The sequence below is a fragment of the Thalassophryne amazonica genome, chromosome 7, assembly GCF_902500255.1.
Source record: "Thalassophryne amazonica chromosome 7, fThaAma1.1, whole genome shotgun sequence".
NCBI lineage: Eukaryota > Metazoa > Chordata > Actinopteri > Batrachoidiformes > Batrachoididae > Thalassophryne > Thalassophryne amazonica.
The window spans coordinates 29,791,179-29,808,352 of NC_047109.1; the positions used below are offsets into that span (position 1 = coordinate 29,791,179).

The window sequence follows — 17,174 nt, forward strand, 5'->3', positions numbered from 1 at the left end:
TCGCATCTCGATGGTGCCACGAGTGTTTTGAACTTGGGATAGCTGAGCAAACAGGACCAAATATGTAGATGCTCACAGACTGCCATCCATTGGGTCTTCAGACTGCACCTTAATATTTCCCGATTATGGTCGCATGTGTCATTCTGACGCAATTTGGCCTCAATCGGCATATGTGTGACAGGGGTTTAAAGTACCGTGGAGTGACTCACAAATAAAATGAATTAACTGGGAGCCAAACCCAAGTCCACATATTTCTTACCTCCCCTCCTTGCAGTCCTCCTACCACTGAGCTACCTGCTCTGTGAAGTGGAATTGGACACCCTCCAAGTGTACATCATGATTCAGACCATGCTACAGACTGGCACAACTGGGCACATAGATTTTGCTCTGTATCAACTATTGTGTTGCTCCAATTCACAAATACACAGTAAAATCACCAGTGTTAAATTAACACTGACAGTAAACATATGGTCCCACTCTGGCCAGAGTAGGACCATATGTACGTTGTACACTGGCAGTGTTAATTCAACGCTGTTATTGTTAGTTTTACACTGGTGATTTTACTGTGTATTGTAGCATTTTACTGTGTCAATGATCAGTGCAACAATGGAGTTTAGCTTAGGTCACTCCATTGCATCATCACCCCCCCCCCCAAAAAAAACACCCTTTAGTTCCTTCTGGAAGAATGCTGTGTGCCGTGCACTTTGCCGTTTATGCATGATTGTATCAGCTAATCTGCTTCATACACAGGCTGAAGCAAAACACAAGAAAATTTGCACAAAATCTTTTCTCTGAAAAAGACTGGAAAATTGTGGTCCTGTGAGCCCTATAGCTGTGAGTTTGGCCCTGAGCACATGGAAAAGAGCACAATGCTGGCCCTGCGATTACCCGCTCACTCAGGTGTGTGTGTGTGTGTGTGTTGGGGCAGGTCCAACCTATCGAATCTGTTCACACACCAACACCCGATTTGCGAAATCAGTTCCACATATTCATTATGGTCATGATGATGAAACGCCTCCTGATTGCTTTGCCAGGTAAAATGGATTTATTTAATTACAGAATGACAGACAGGGCTGCCCAAAGATAAATGCAAAAAAGTCTTTAGGATTGCAGCACTTGCCAGGGGCCATTTTGGCTCCATTCAAATAGTGTTTTTCAAGAGCAAGGCTCCCAGTTTCCTCAGTATTCTGCACCGTGTGATGGATGGCCCAGTGTATTCAGCTGCACAAATGCAGCTGCGACTGCACAGCACCATAATGGAGTCAAAGAGGAGACCTGTGAGCAGCAGATAGACAAAGGTTTATAGGCTTTCATATTGCTTTCACTGAGTTGAGACATTGAGAGCAGACTCAAAGCTCAGAGACTGCAGAGAATTAGCTGCAGTCAATCATGCAACAGCAGCACCGTTTGCTCTGTTCCATGACAAAGAAATAATTGGACAAAAACTTTGAAGAGCTTTTTGAACGTTTCATCAATACCATCAGCCAACATTCAGGATTAACAAAAAACAAAATTATTTTCTTCATTTCAGAACAATTGTTGTGTACTTTGTTACTTCCTTATTACCATTTTATTCCACTACCATTTTATTCCACTTTGTATACTTTACAATTAAATTTGTGTAACCTCAGACAGAAATAATAGTTCTAGGGGGATTTTTTTGAGTTTAAAACCCGAAACACTTGCTCATATTATATAGTATTTCCCTGAAATGGGACAATATTGACATCAGACAACAGCTGAATTGCTGTTACCCTCTGCACAAGCTGTATCTCTGGTTCTCCATGGCTTGTGTGTCACATAGTGTTACATGTTATTGCATTGATTGCTGCATGAAAATTCAATAAGGTATATCTTATATTATCCATTCCAATTCTAAGGCATTGTAACATCAGTTGTGTGATGGAGATTAGAGCAGGTGTGGCTTAAGTTGCGTGTAGCTTGAAATGAGGTTGTTTGTCAGTTTCATTCATTTCCAAAGCCAACTGTCTGATAGCCGCCAATGACACAGCTGCTTGTAACCCATTATTTGACAATAAGCAGATCTGCTAAAGTTATCCAGTAGTACATGAAAATAATCCTCTCTCTATTCCTGTGGCCTTTCTGTGTGGGGTTTGCATGTTCTCCCCGTGTGTGCGTGGGTTTGCTCCGGGTGCTCCGGTTTCCTCCCACATCCTAAGACATGCGGGTTAGTTGGATTGGAGTCTTTAAATTGTCCGTAGGTGTGTGTGTGTGGGTGTGTCTGTGTTTGTTTGTCTGTTTGTGGCCCTGCGACAGATTGGCGTCTTGTCCTGGGTGTACCCCGCCTCGCGCTCTATGACTGCTGGGAAAGGCTCCAGCCCCCCACGACCCTTAATTGGACTAAGCGGTAGAAGATGAATGGATGAATTATTTGTCATTATTAGTGCAGCAGATAGAATATTTACAGAGGAATCTTTCAAATGGTGAAACAAGCACCAAGTTCATCACAAATACTTCTCAGACATTACTCTTTTGGCCACTTGAATTTTCAATAGGCAAGCAGGTAGGGGTCAATTGAAGAATTACAGAGGGGTCAAAATTAATAGATATTCCAGTCATATTGATAACTATATCACAATATTTGCCTGATCATAAATATTCCAAAAAGGTATAGTATAGTTTGGACTATCTGTGACTGAATGTTATTGGGTTAAAACAGCAAGAATGGTGACAGAATCAGAATCAAATTTATTGTCAAGTAAGTTCTCACATGCAAAGAATTTGATCTGCTGTTATTGGTGCATAAACAACAACAGCAAAAGAAAAGAAAAAATACTTCTTTAAGACGTAAAAGAGTCAAATAGGCAAAACTATGTTCATTGTTAAATAAATATAATGTAGTGGAATGGGACACTGTAAAAACATATGATTAGTGTACAGTACATTTCAGTGCAGGGGTGACCAATCTGTACTTTGTGGAAGTAGGGGTAGGATAAATGGGGGCCTCTGACATTATTAGCATTAGTTTTTGTGTCTTGACATTTTAGTCCTGATGGACCTTAGCCACCTACCAGAGGGGAGGGTGACAAAAAGTTTGTGTCCTGGGTGAGAGGAATCGACCACAATCTTTCTTGCTTGCCTCGTGGTCCTGGAGCTGAACAGGTTCTGTAGGGATGGCAAATTGCAGTTGATCACCTTCTCTGCTATATGGATAATAAGCTGCAGTCTGCTCATGTCCATAGCCATGGCAGCAGCGTACCAGATGGTGATGGAAGAGGAGATGATGGATTCAGTGATGGCACTGCAGAAGTTCATCATTATTGTTTTTGGCAGGTTGAACTTCCTCAGTTGCCACAAAAAGTTGTGCTCGCTTGATGAGAGAGCTGACTTTCAGCTCCAATTTGAGGTCCTGGGTGATGGTGATCCCCAGGAAACGGAAGGACACAATGGTGACTGGGAAGTCACACAGGGTGACGGGCTTGGCCAGGACTGGGTTCTTTCTGAGTCAATAACCATCTCCACTGTCTTGAGGGCATTGAGCTCCAGATTCTGTCTGCACCAGGACACCGGGTGATCAGTCTCTCATCTGTAGGCCAACTAGTCCCCATCAGAGATGAATCTGATGAGGGTTGTATCGTCCGCGAACTTCAGGAGTTTTACAGACTGGTGAGTGGAGGTACAGCTGTTGGTGTAAAGGGAGAAGAGTAGAGGGGGAAGAACACAGCCTTTGGGGGATCTGGTACTGATGGACTGTGTGTTGGAGACGTCCTCCCAGCTTCACATACTGTCTCCTGTTGGACAGGAAGTCGGTGATCCACCAGCAGGTGGAGTTGGGCACGGTAAGCTGAGAAAGCTTGTCTTGCAGGAGGGCTAGGGTGAAGTGGAGGGCCATGTTGACAATGTCATTTACTGACCTGCTGACTCTGTAGGCAAACTGCAGGGGATCCAGGTGAGGGTCAGAGATGGCCTTGAGGTGTGTGAGGACAAGGCACTCGAAGGTCTTTATGACCACAGAGGTCAGGGCAATGGGTCTGTTGTCATTAATTCCTGAAGTTCTTTGTTTGTTGAGGATGGGGATGATGGTGGAGTTCTTGAAGCATACTGGCACCAGGCATGTCTCCAGTGAGGTGTTGAAGATGTCTGTGAACACCGGAGACAGTTGGTCTGCACAGTTCTTCAACATGGATGGGGAGACAGAGTCAGGTCCTGTTTCTTGAAGAGCCTGTTGACATTCCTGTAATGAATGGAGAGAGGTCTGGTTGGGGAGGAGGTGCTAGTCAAAAGTCAATTTCAGTTTGTACTGGAGTCAAAAGTTAAAGTTGCTCCAATTTTGGCAAAAAGTGGTGAAAATCTTTGGTTGAGCTAATACGATTAATAAATTAGATAGATTTGACTGTGTTTAATGCTTGGTCTAACAATGTGGAACAATGGTAAAACAGTGTTGACATCCATTGGATTCTATGGCATGACATATGTTACCCTGTTACATTATACATCACAGTGATAAAGTGAGTAACCTTGGGGCGATTTTTGATCCCACACTGTTCGGCGACCACATTCGAGAAATCGCCAGGACTACTTTCTTCACCTTCGTAACATTGCGAGGATTCTTCCAAGCCTATGGCTGATGTAGAGACTCTGATCCATGCCTTTGTCTCTTCTAGACTGGATTATTGTAATGTCCTATTCTCTGGCTTACCACAGTCCAGCATTTGGGGTCTCCAACTGGTTCAAAATGCAACTGCTAGACCTTTGACTAGAAGTAGAAATTTTGACCACAATACAGTGATTTTGGCCTCCCTTCATTGGCTTCCTGTCTCTGTGTGGTCTACTTTTAAGGTTTTGCTACGAACTTAGGACCCAAAAGCAAGGAGCTGTGGTGAAAACAAGGTGGCAGTTTATTTAACAAAAGATGAATGAATACTGCAGGAGAATATGAAGGAGGCACCAGAGCATGGTGACACAGGCTGGACCAGAATGAGTTGTATGGTGGAGAACTAGAACAAGGCGGCTGCAATTGAGGTGACGGGAGACAGGAATGCTGAAAATAGGGAACACAAAGCAAGTGAAAAACAGAACGCAGAAACATGAATAAGCAAAGATACAGCTATCTAGGGAGATAGGGAGGCCAAGTACCACAGTGTGAAACTGAGTTTCTGGTGAGTGTGGAGTGGAAGAATCAGGATTTATATCCAGGTAGAAATGATTGCTGACAGGTGTGGTGTAATTGGCTCCATTGTGCAACACCTGTGGAAAAAGTGAGGGACAGAAAACAGAGCAGGAGCAAACATCTAGGCAACAAAACCTAGCTGACCGAATTAAATCCTATGTACCGCCCATTTTCAAACAAAAACAAAGTGTTTATTTTTTATTATTTTTGCAAATTGATTAAATATAAAATTAAGCATCTTATATCCACTGATCATCCTGGAGATGTTTCTACAGCTTAATTAGTGTGTGTGTGTGTGTGTGTGTGTGTGTGTGTGTGTGTGTGTGTGTGTGTGTGTGTGTGTGTGTGTGTGTGTGTGTGTGTGTGTGTGTGTGTGTGCGTGCATCTTCCACCATTCCTTCTGTGGAGAGAGGACAACCTACCAGAAGGACAACCATCTCCACAGCAATCCATCATTCAGTCCTGTATGGTAGAGTTGCCAGACAGAAGACACTCCTTAAGCCCTGGTCCCACCAATTAATGAACAGTGAATAATGAGCCACGCAGCATGTTTTTGTTTTGTTTTGTTTTGTTTTTTGTACGGGAGGAGGTATTCAACAATTGTGGGAAAATAGTGGCTCTGAGAGGCTCTTAGAGGCAGAATATTTGGCTAACGAGGTTCATCTCTGAGCATGGTGCTAATTTCAAGAAGTTCAAAATTTAGCAACAACAGCGTGGAGCAGTTTGTGTATGAATTACTATGAGGACAAATGAGGATTTTAGAGGCATGTTTGTGGTGAGGACGAGGCTGTTAAAAGCACATTATCTGAACACCTGGCAGCTACGAGGACTGCACTGGCTATTTTGGACAGGCTCGCCCTCTTGCCTACTACAATCCCACCTGCTTTATGTGCTGGATGCTGTATATAAAATAACTTTTTTGTAGCGGATTAATCATTTTCCGTCAGAGCATGGCAGTCGAATCGCTTCTGGAATCACAGAGGACTGTTTCATCTGGACCTTTTTTGTCCTGTCTCTGTCTTGTGCACTGAGGTGGAGGACATATTTGGAACAGCTTGAAATGTAAGCATTTGTAATTTTTACATGGTAATAGCTTGGTAAAACAGTTGCTTGTTCATTCCTTCTTTATATGGAGCTGTAAAAGCATGTTTATGATAATTTAACATCTTGTTAATGGAACAGATGAGCTCCCCTGTGTGTGCGCACAAACATAATGACTCTCACACAAGACAAGCATTTACGCAAAACACCAGCTCGCAAAAGAGTAATTTTGCAGTCAATAATGGATGACCATAAAGTTAAAAGTTGGATCACGGTGTCAAAATGACTGTGTGTTTAAAGCCACGGAAGAAATAAAGCCAGCAAGAAGAAGCACAGAGGTGACTGTCCACGAACCCGTGGTTCTGTTCTAGCTGGTCTGGTGCATTTAATGACTCTGGAACACAGGTGAACTGCAGCCTGACGCAGGGATGCACACATTTACCGGACTGTACTGGAGTGTGTATTTTTGGAATGTGTTTAAAAAAATGTGACAACATCTTGAATGGATGCTGTGAATTCAACTCCGCTGACTTTTGAGCCAGCCACCAGCCATCTTTGTACTCCTCATAGAAGCTGTGTGATGACGTGCACAATGTGTGTGTCCAATCGGAATTGGTTCACCGTCACATGGTTTTCCAAAATCCAATCGTAGGGCAGATTTACCTCACGTGAAAAGCCAAAGATCATTTTCAGGAGTGATATGTTACTAGATGGCCCGTTTGAATAGCCCCCTGGGTGCTCCAATGAGTACATACTATTAGTACATACTCAGTGTGCCCTGTGCCATTACGCACAGTGATCAATGAAAGCAGGAGCACACGGAAAGCCTCTGATGTAAAGCACTGTTTACCATATCAATGGACAAGAAAACACATAGACCATTTTGTATATATTGTTCAAAATGTGCATTTGTGTTTATTGTTTGAACCTTATTGTTGTACAGTCTTTCACACAAGACCTCAAACTACCTTTATAAAGTGTCAAAACAGTTGTTTCTTATAGTTTGCTGTGTGTTTTGAATAAATGTGTGTGGAAAATTATTTTTCACTTTATTTTTTCCTTGCCTATTTTTGATTGTAAACCTTTATTACACTTATAAAACACAACAACATAAGACATAAAACTTGATTGTGGGATGCAGGGAGAGCTGTTAACAGCAATAATAAAACAATTAATGCCAGGCGAGTGAACTGTCCAAAAAATGCCCTCGGACCCCAGAGGGTTAAAGGGACCAAGTGTGGGAGGGCTGGAGGTTTGAACCAAACCCATGCCTAAACATGTAACATCGTTGCATTACATGGTGCTACATGGATCATATGTGGCTTGACGTGGATCATATGCGCCGACACGAGCCATCCTGGCACACGTGAGGTACAGAGAGCCACATAGAGGCGCCTTAGTGGCGGATATGTGATAGCTTAAAACGTGGATCATTCTTTGAATAATTGCTGACACACCCATGTGTGGCTCATTATTCATGGATTATTATTCGGTGGGACCGAGGCTTTAGTAAAAAGCACGTGGCAGCCCACCTAGAGCTCAAAGGGTAAAAGAAACAAAATTTTTAGGAGTTATGATTGATGAAGATTTTACATGGAAGTCACACATAAATGACATAAAAGGAAAGATAGCAAAAGCCATTGCTGTTTTGCATAAAGTTAAATATTCATTAAATAGTTATGGATTATTAACATTGTACAATTCGTTGATTGTTCCATATCTGACTTAATGTGTAGAAATCTGGGGATCAACATGTACAACTTATACACAACCTTTATTTATTTTGCAGAAAAGAGCTTTAAAAGTGATTGGCAACAATCAATTTAGAGATCCATCTAATCCATTGTTCATTAAGTATAGGGTACTTAAATTTCATGATTTAGTTGATTTGAAATTACTACAAATAATGTACCAAGCGAATAACAATACCTTACCAATAAACATTCAAAATATGTTTGAAAAAAGAGTAAGTAGTTATAATTTGAAGGGCATAGAAGTCTTTAAAAAACCAAGATTCAGAACCAAGATAAAGGAACAGAGTATTGCAGTGAATGGTGTAAAATTATGGAACAACCTCAACAAAGAAATTAAAGAATCAAGGTCACTTAAATTATTTAAAAACATATTAAACTTGATGTATTTCGTAAGTATGAAACTATGAAATAAGTCAGTGGGCTGTGACAAAGCCAAAAATGTAATCTGTTAATAATGTTTAGAATGTTTGAAGTTTAAAATGTAATCTATTAGGGATATAGTCTTTTAAATAATGGTTAAAATTAGGAAAGAAGTCGGTGGCATGTGACAAAGTCATAGAAATGCAATGATGTCGAATGATGATGCTTTGCAAGATTCTATTGTAAAAAAGGCGCAGAATATATAAGACTTGTTCTTCCAAACTGCTCCTTTTCATTCATTGGTTTGTAATATTTTGCTAATTTTGCTTTTCTGTTTTTCTTTTAAATGAATGAAATAAATCCTCAATAATAAAAAAATAATAGAGTTTGCCAAAAGGCACCCGAAGGACTTCCAGACCATGAGAACCAATAATTGGTCTGATAAGGCAAAGATTCAACACTTTGGTGTGAATTATATTTATAATTAGTATGTCCTTCACCACCTGCAGTCCCTCCGCTACAAGTATGTTTGCAGACTTAGTACATTCATGAATGTGTTTGCAAATGTAGAGCTGCACTTTCTTCAGCAAAATTGAATTACACTGAAGGGTAATCAATAGCTCTGTTTTTGGAAGGACCTTTTTTCAGAAGGGCCACTAGCCATAAGGTCCTGGGTTAAGCTTTAGGTGAGGGCTCTGTGTGTGTGTGTGTGTGTGTGTGTGTGTGTGTGTGTGTGTGTGTGTGTGTGTGTGTGTGTGTGTGTGTGTGTGTGTGTGTGTGTGTGTGTGTGTTTAATAACTGAAAACCAACTGATTTTCCAACTTCAGGGCCTTCTTAAAACAATGATGTCACCATCTCCTTTTCAAAGACCTTTCTCTCCAAACCTTTCTAAGGCCGAATGTCTTAAACGGAATAACTGTATTATCACTGACCTGATGTTACAACTCCACAGGGGGCTTCCTGTGGACCTGCGACCCCCCCCACTGTCTCACAAATATGACCAGTCTTCAACAAACACTTTTATACTTCAAATGTCCTTCTGAAACCAGGATGGGTTAAACCCAGTTCATCTGAATTATGAGACAGGTGTAAATAAACCTGTCTAAGTCAGAGATGTTCCAGGCCCTAAACGGGCTCTCTCTAAAGATCAGTAAACCCAGAATTGTTATCATCCAGATACACTGGATTAAGGGCATAATAGTGACCAACATTGGGGCAGAACCAGAGCTCCTCCAGAGAGCCAGAGTAGGAAGAACACAGACACTGTCCAGCATGCAGACTACCCCTTATATCCAAAAGAAGAGGAATTGTAATGTATTTTCCTGTTTGTTATAATTACTCAAAAGACAAAGTTTATATTTCATTTTAAACTGTTACACGTTCTTCCGTTAAATCTGATGATATGAGTATTTCTGCGGTAAATCTTGGTATGCCAAATATTATTTCTTGAATTATTAATGAATCATCATGAAAAAAGGGTCAATGAATGGATCATCATGTGACACAGACTGAGTTCTAATTGAAAATTCTGTTTCATTGTCCACAGAGAGACATGCTGGATGTCAGTCAAATCATGAAGGATCTGGCTTCAATGGTTCACGAACAAGGAGACGTTATTGGTAAGATTGTGTGTGTGTTTTTAGGTGTAAAAGGTAAGGCATGTTTGTCATTTCAATTGTTGTTCGGGACTTAAGCAAAGGTAACCCTTGTGGCCATGTTTTAATTTGACGTGCTAGATTTATCGTAAATAGAAGTGTAGACAAAATGTGTACACAGGCCTAGTGTCCACTCCCATCTTGAGCCATGAACGTAGTTACATATCTCTCACTTTAAAAAAATGGAACCCGTATCTCACAAAGAAAAGAACGAATATGGCTGTCATAAATACTTGCTTTAAGAAAAGAATTGAACACAAGGTGATGTAAGATTGGATGAGGTTGAACACAGGTGGACTACATTCTTTGTAGGAGATGCAACCTGAAAGAAACTGGAGAGTGTAATGCAGTGGATTGAAGAGAGTAGCCGACAGCACTGGAAGGTGTTTCATGGTTGACTTTGGCAGTGAAGAAGAAGAAGCAACTCAGAGCTCAACAAAGTATCTGATGGTGTGTGAGAGAGAGAGAGAGAGAGAGAGAGAGAGAGAGAGAGAGAGAGAGAGAAGGTTGAATATGTGGAAAGAGTAAATCAGAAAGTGCAAGGAGTTCATAAGGATGAGGTGGACAGCTATGAAGAGGATGAAGAGTGGAAAGGCAGTTGTTCCAGATGACATTACAATGGAGGCATAGTAATGTTTAGGGGGAGATGACAGTGGATTTTCAAACTAGATTGTTTAATAAAATCTTGGAAAGTGAGAGGATACCTGGGGAGTGGGTAAGCGTGGTGCTTCCAATTCTTGAGAACAAAGGATGTGTGCAGAACAGCAGGAAAGTTGAGGAGCCATAACATGAAGTTATAATTTTGTTGCGCTGATTGTTTTGGTCTCGTAACATCTTGCAGACCACAAGAGTTCCATATGGTTGCCAGTTTAATGTCTAGTCTTTCAGCAGAAATGAGAAATCACTGTCACAATTTTTTCTTGTTTTCCTGTGCCTTTGATAAATATACTAGATACTGTCATATATTTTGTGTTTTATTGACTGTGAAGGTTATTGCTGACAGATTTAACTTGTTTGAGGTTTTATTTCTCATAAAATGCTCACACAGGAGCCATTCATCCATGATAATGTTAGCCATTAGCCTTGCGCTTTGTAAAAGCTGGCATAGCTTTCAACTCGTGATTAATGAAATTCATCATGAAAAAATAAAAATAAAACTTTCTTTTTTATCAGCAGATTCTAAACCAGATTTAGAGGTGCATACCACCACCTATTGTATCGGAGTCTGTAGAATAATGTCATTACTTATTCTCAGTTAAAATGGTACAGCATGTGAAACAATAAAATTAAAAATAATATTATCAAAATTTTCAATAAATATCAAAATTTTAGCACACTAATACAGCACTTTTAAAAGACAGCAAAAGCAGTCTGTGAGTGTGTGTGTTGTCATTTCGGCTGCTCCCGTTTATTCGGGGTCGCCACAGCGGATACAGCCAGGTCCGCATTGGTACTGTATTTGGCACAGGTTTTACCCCAGATGCCCTTCCTGACGCAACTCCACTTTTACCTGGAGAAACATGCACAGCCGCTGGTGTTCCGAAAAGGTCTCCCATCCAAGTATTAACCAGATGCTGCACTGCTTAGCTTCTGAGATCTGACGGGATCAGGCTGACACAGAGCAGACTGGCTCCAAGAGCAGTCTGTGCGTGTTGTAGTTTATTTATATTTTAATACCACAGGATTGATGTGCTAATTCCAACGATGTGCAGTTTATTTTAAAATTGCAAAACGCTGACAATTTTGTCACTACTCCACCTGGGCAAAAGGGGTACTGATAGGATTATAGAATATGAATAGATGTTGGCTGAACTAATTTTTCATCATGTCTGAATGTGACTTTTCTACATTAAGATGTGTGCAATCTGCACTCTCACATTATTGTACACCTTGCTGTTACCGGTTCTGTTCCCCTTTTGCCTTCAGAACTCAGACTGACACAGACTCAACAAGGTGTTGGAAACATTCCTCAGAGATGTTGGTCCATATTGACACCCATTCAACCAGTCTGCACATTCTTCTGTGACCTCTCACATCAACAAGTCTTTTTCCAGCCATACAACTGTCACTCACTGGATAGTTTCTCTTTTTCAGTCCTTTCTCTGTAAACCCTAGAGATGGCTATGCACGAAAATCCCAGTAGATCAGCAGTATCTAAAATACTTAGTCCAGGCCGACTGGCACCAACAACTGTGCCACATTCAAACTTAAATTCCCTTTCTTCCCCATTCTGATGCTTAGTTTGAACTTCAGCAAGTCGTCTTCCCCATGTCTAGATGCCTAAATGCATAGAGTTGCTGCCATTGAGTTATGATTAGCTATTTATGTTGACAACAATTGACCGAGTGTAACTAAAAAAGTGGCTGGTGAGTGAGTGTGTGTGTGTGTGTGTGTGTGGGTTGGAAGTTTTGAACTCCACAACTTGCTTGCAGGAGATGTATGAGAGTTGGGGTGAGAACTGGGGAATGTCCTATTTCAGTGATTGAATTAATCAATACAATTACTGACTCACAAATTGCAGTTGATTTTACTGGAACGTTCACCTTCACCTCTGTGACGTTACTTACGTTTTGAACCATGAACCAGATCAAGTATTTCCCTTTCATGAGTACCACCAATGAACATTGAAACAGATTTGTTAAACGTTGAATTATTTACCCAGAAGTTATTAGTTGATGAGTCAATTTTACTGGCAAGATTTTTACCCACATTAACAAAGTATTCATTAAAGTGTTCAGCAATAGACTCGTCGCTATCAATTGTGATGTAGTTGTTACTCTGAAAAAATGAAGGATAATCTCTAGTTACTCTATTCTTTTTTTACTATTTAATATGTTCCATGTGTTTTTGATGTTATTTCTATTTTGACAAGTAACTCATTATAATATCTTTTTTTACTGAGTCTCATGATATTGATTAACTTATTCTTATATGTTTTATACTTACTTTCAGCTTCCTTAGTTCGTAGTTTTATGAATTGTTTATACAGTACGTTTTTCTTTTTACATGCCCTCTGAAGCCCCTTAGTTATCCATGGTTTGTTGCTATATTGATTTCTATATATTTTGTCAACAAATGGACAGTGTTTATTATACAAACTGGAAAAAATGGAAATGAAAGCATCATATGACCTGTAAACATCATCAACAAAAACATCTGACCAATTCTGACTTCATAGTTTCATACTGCAATATGACACAAACCTGTAGAAATATACTGCTTCACTTTGATTTTATGAATCACAACAATGTGTTTTCACCAGCCTTTGCTGGCAGGTGTGAGCTGTCAGTATTTAAGACTGTGTAGTTGTGGAACACTTTCAAAAGCTTTATAGCCACTGTAGCTTGACAGAGCAGCACATTTGGAATAGATGAGTGCAGGTTTGTCTGTGAGATAAGGTTTTCAGTGGGAATGAGAAACACTAAGTTGTGCGAACTATTACCTTTTTGATGTAGGGTGTCCTTTTGTGTGCAGCCTTCAATCAGAATAATGCAGATGCCTTTTAAATACCCTTTTAGAATCAGTTGACTCACAATGGCTTACACAAGTCTTGCAAGAAAGATCACAGATTTTGTTCTTCTTTAGTTGTGCACTTTTCCTACATTGGATTCGTTAACATTTCAAACCTGAGATTTTAATATTTCAAACCCTTGCCACGATCTCACCCTCTGTATTCCATACTGCAAAACACCACAATAGTTTGATGCATACAACATTAATGGAAGCAGGCATTAGATCATAAAGAAATTAGTTCATAAGGTATTCATTCATTCATTCATTCATATTTTCAACTGTTCATCTGGGTCCAGGTCGCGGTGGGAGCAGGGCAAGCAGATAATCCTGCACTTCCTTATCCTCGGCCAAGTCCAGTAACTTCCCAGGGTTCCAAGGGCATTCCCAAGCCAGTTAGGAAATATAATCTCTCCAGCATGTCCCAGGTCTTTGCTGGGGCCTCCACTCTGTTGGATGTGCCTGGAAGACCTGTCTAGGGAGACTACCAGGGGGCACCCTTACCGGGTGCCCAAACCACCTCAACTACCTCCTTTCAATGTGAAGAAGCACCAGCTCTACTCTGAATCCCTCCTGGATAGTCGAGATTCTCACCCTGTCCAGGAGTGTAAGCCTATATACCCAAAGGAGGAATTTGAGTCTACGAGGTCTGTCAATAAAGTATAGGTCCTTTTTATTTTTTTTTTCAAAAACTATATGGATTTCATTCATATGTTTTTACGTCAGACATGCTTGAACCCTCGTGCGCATGCGTGAGTTTTTCCACGCCTGTCGGTGACGTCATTCGCCTGTGAGCACTCCTTGTGGGAGGAGTCGTCCAGCCCCTCGTCGGAATTCCTTTGTCTGAGAAGTTGCTGAGAGACTGGCGCGTTGTTTGATCAAAATTTTTTCTAAACCTGTGAGACACATTGAAGTGGACACGGTTCGAAAAATTAAGCTGCCCACAAGGAAATGACGTCACCGACATGCGTGAAAAAACTCACGCATGCGCGCGAGGGTTCAAGCATGATTGGTGTAATCGCATGTCATTCAAATCCATATAGTTAAAAAAAAAATAAAAGGGTCGGTTTATTATCTAATAGACCTCATATATATATATATATATATATATATATATATATATATATATATATATACACTCAACAAAAATATAAACGCAACACTTTTGGTTTTGCTCCCATTTTGTATGACATGAAATCAAAGATCTAAAACTTTTTCCACATACACAATATCACCATTTCCCTCAAATATTGTTCACAAACCAGTCTAAATCTGTGATAGTGAGCACTTCTCCTTTGCTGAGATAATCCATCCCACCTCACAGGTGTGCCATATCAAGATGCTGATAAGACACCATGATTAGTGCACAGGTGTGCCTTGTATATCAATCAATCAATCAATTTTTTATATAGCGCCAAATCACAACAAACAGTTGCCCCAAGGCGCTTTATATATATATATATATATATATATATATACAGTGAGGAAAATAAGTATTTGAACACCCTGCAGTTTTGCAAGTTCTCCCACTTAGAAATCATGGAAGGGTCTGAAAGTTTCATCTTAGGTGCATGTCCACTGTGAGAGACATAATCAGGCTTGGGGAGTAACGGAATACATGTAACGGCGTTACGTAATTAGGATACAAAAAAGGTAACTGTATTCCGCTACAGTTACAGAAAAAAAGACGTATTCAGATTACAGGTATATTTAGTAAAAAAGGGGATTACTTTGCAGGATTACAATTTTAATGCATTTTATGGTATTATCCAGGGTTCTAGCTAGCGCAAACTTGCGGTACGGCCCATTACGCTATAATTTTGGACAGTTACGCTTATTTTGGACCATTAAGATTTTCAATACAGCGTCTGTAATCAACCGTTTCTGCAGCGCGACTCCAGTTTGAAGCGTGAATCAAAGCAATGCTTCGATTCAATGGCTTGTGGCTCTTTGATTCGTTGCTCTTCAGAAGCGGTAAATCTGCTTCTTCACCCCTCTGAAAGCCATTAAAATATCATGAGTCACATTTGTGTGGATTAAAGTCACTAACTGGGACTCTGGTCTTGTTGCAGTCGAGAAACGAGAATTGGCTTCTGTTTTGTCACAGCTTCAAATGCTGCACGGCTCTCTGACTCTGTCTCTCTGAGACAGAGTCCGCTCGGAATTAATAACTTCAAAACGAATCTCTGCTTTAAATAAAATAACACCTCTTACAAACGTTGCAATACAGACAATAAACTACAATCGACTAAAACGTTTTTTCCTCCCAAAATGAGATGTGTTGCATTCTTTATAAACCTGACCTGCAGCACATCTGTAAGAGCTGTAGCTCATAGGTATGGAAATACATTCATGCCAATAATAATGTCTGAAAGGAAATGCTTTTGACAAAAACTAACAGATTTTATTTCTGTTTATGTCTAGAGATCAAGGATCCACCATGTAGAGTTTATTATGTCCAGAGTTTAAGGATCCAGTAACCAATTTCATAATACTTTAAGACTCAATAAAATGTTGTTCAATTTCAATTTAGTTAGCTTATAAAGTGCCAAATTACAATAAAAGCCTTCTCAAGGTGCCTCACACAGAACAGTTCAACATAAAAAATTAAAATAAATAAATAAAATAAAAAAATCCAATACCTAATTAAAAACAGAAGTAAAAGAATAAAACATAACAAAATAAAAACTACTCATAAAAAAGAGAATAAAAATAGGTTTTAAGTCTTGACTTAAAAATGTCCACGGACTCCGACTGCCTCACTGAGAGCCATGTACTGGTAAACCCAGAATGAGATTGCCCACTCAACAAACTTCCCCAGCCTTCTGGACATGATGAAGGATCTTCGGCTGTCGTACCTGGCTTTTCCCCTTTGGGTACCCCTAGAATGGCCAATTTTTAGCTTAAATTCTCAAAAGCTGAAACGCAGCTCCTAAAACCATTACAATACATTTTTATATATATTATATTTTTACACAATTATCCTTTATTGACCGAGTTTCATTCATGAAGTCAGTGGTGTGTGTACACATCTCTATGTGTGGCACAGTGCGCGGGTCATTATAATCTCATTATTTTAAGGTGCAAATTAAAAAAAATCCCCAGTCTCGTTGAACAATTTTAATCACTAACGGCAAGTATTTTAACTAGACATTGGTCTAGCAGTGGAAAATATCAACTAGACATAAGTGAAGAGTTAATGGTCCTTTTCATCGGGCGACACACGTACGGCAGGAAACATACAGCTGTTTATCATCCAAATATCACAGAGAAAGTGACAAAAAGAACCAAAACCACTTACTTATGGAAGGAAATATTGTCTCCCTTGTTGCTCCATTTTTGGCTTTGCCAACATGTGCAGCTTTCCGGCATATTCCACCTGTTTCTTGAACTTCTATGCACGCAAATCACTAACTTGCCCGGAATTAAAATGGCGACCACGCCTCCTTACTGACAGGATTTACTTAATGGTTTTCATTATTTTTGTTCTTATTTTGAAAGTTCAATAAGTGGACTGATATGTTAAACATGGTGCGAATTTACTGAACAAGTAGCAGACTTTTTTTTGTTTTGTATATTGTTCTGCAAGCCACTTTTAATTACAAATTCATCTGCTCACCACCTGAGTTTTCATTATCCTTCATTTGTTTGTCATTTTTTTGTTGAAAATTTAGCAGGTGAACACTGGGTGTGTTTAAAACAATATTGTGGCGTTCTTAATTC

The 17,174-nt window shown here is 39.9% G+C and overlaps 1 protein-coding gene across 1 annotated transcript in view; it reads left to right on the top strand.

Moving 5' to 3' along the window:
- Nucleotides 1-17,174, top strand: part of LOC117513410 (syntaxin-12-like) — a 417,092-nt gene that overhangs the window by 126,200 nt on the left and 273,718 nt on the right. The window contains exon 4 of the mRNA XM_034173594.1: nucleotides 9,833-9,905. Coding sequence (XP_034029485.1) covers nucleotides 9,833-9,905 — 73 coding nt within the window. The remainder of the gene's footprint in view (nucleotides 1-9,832; nucleotides 9,906-17,174) is intronic.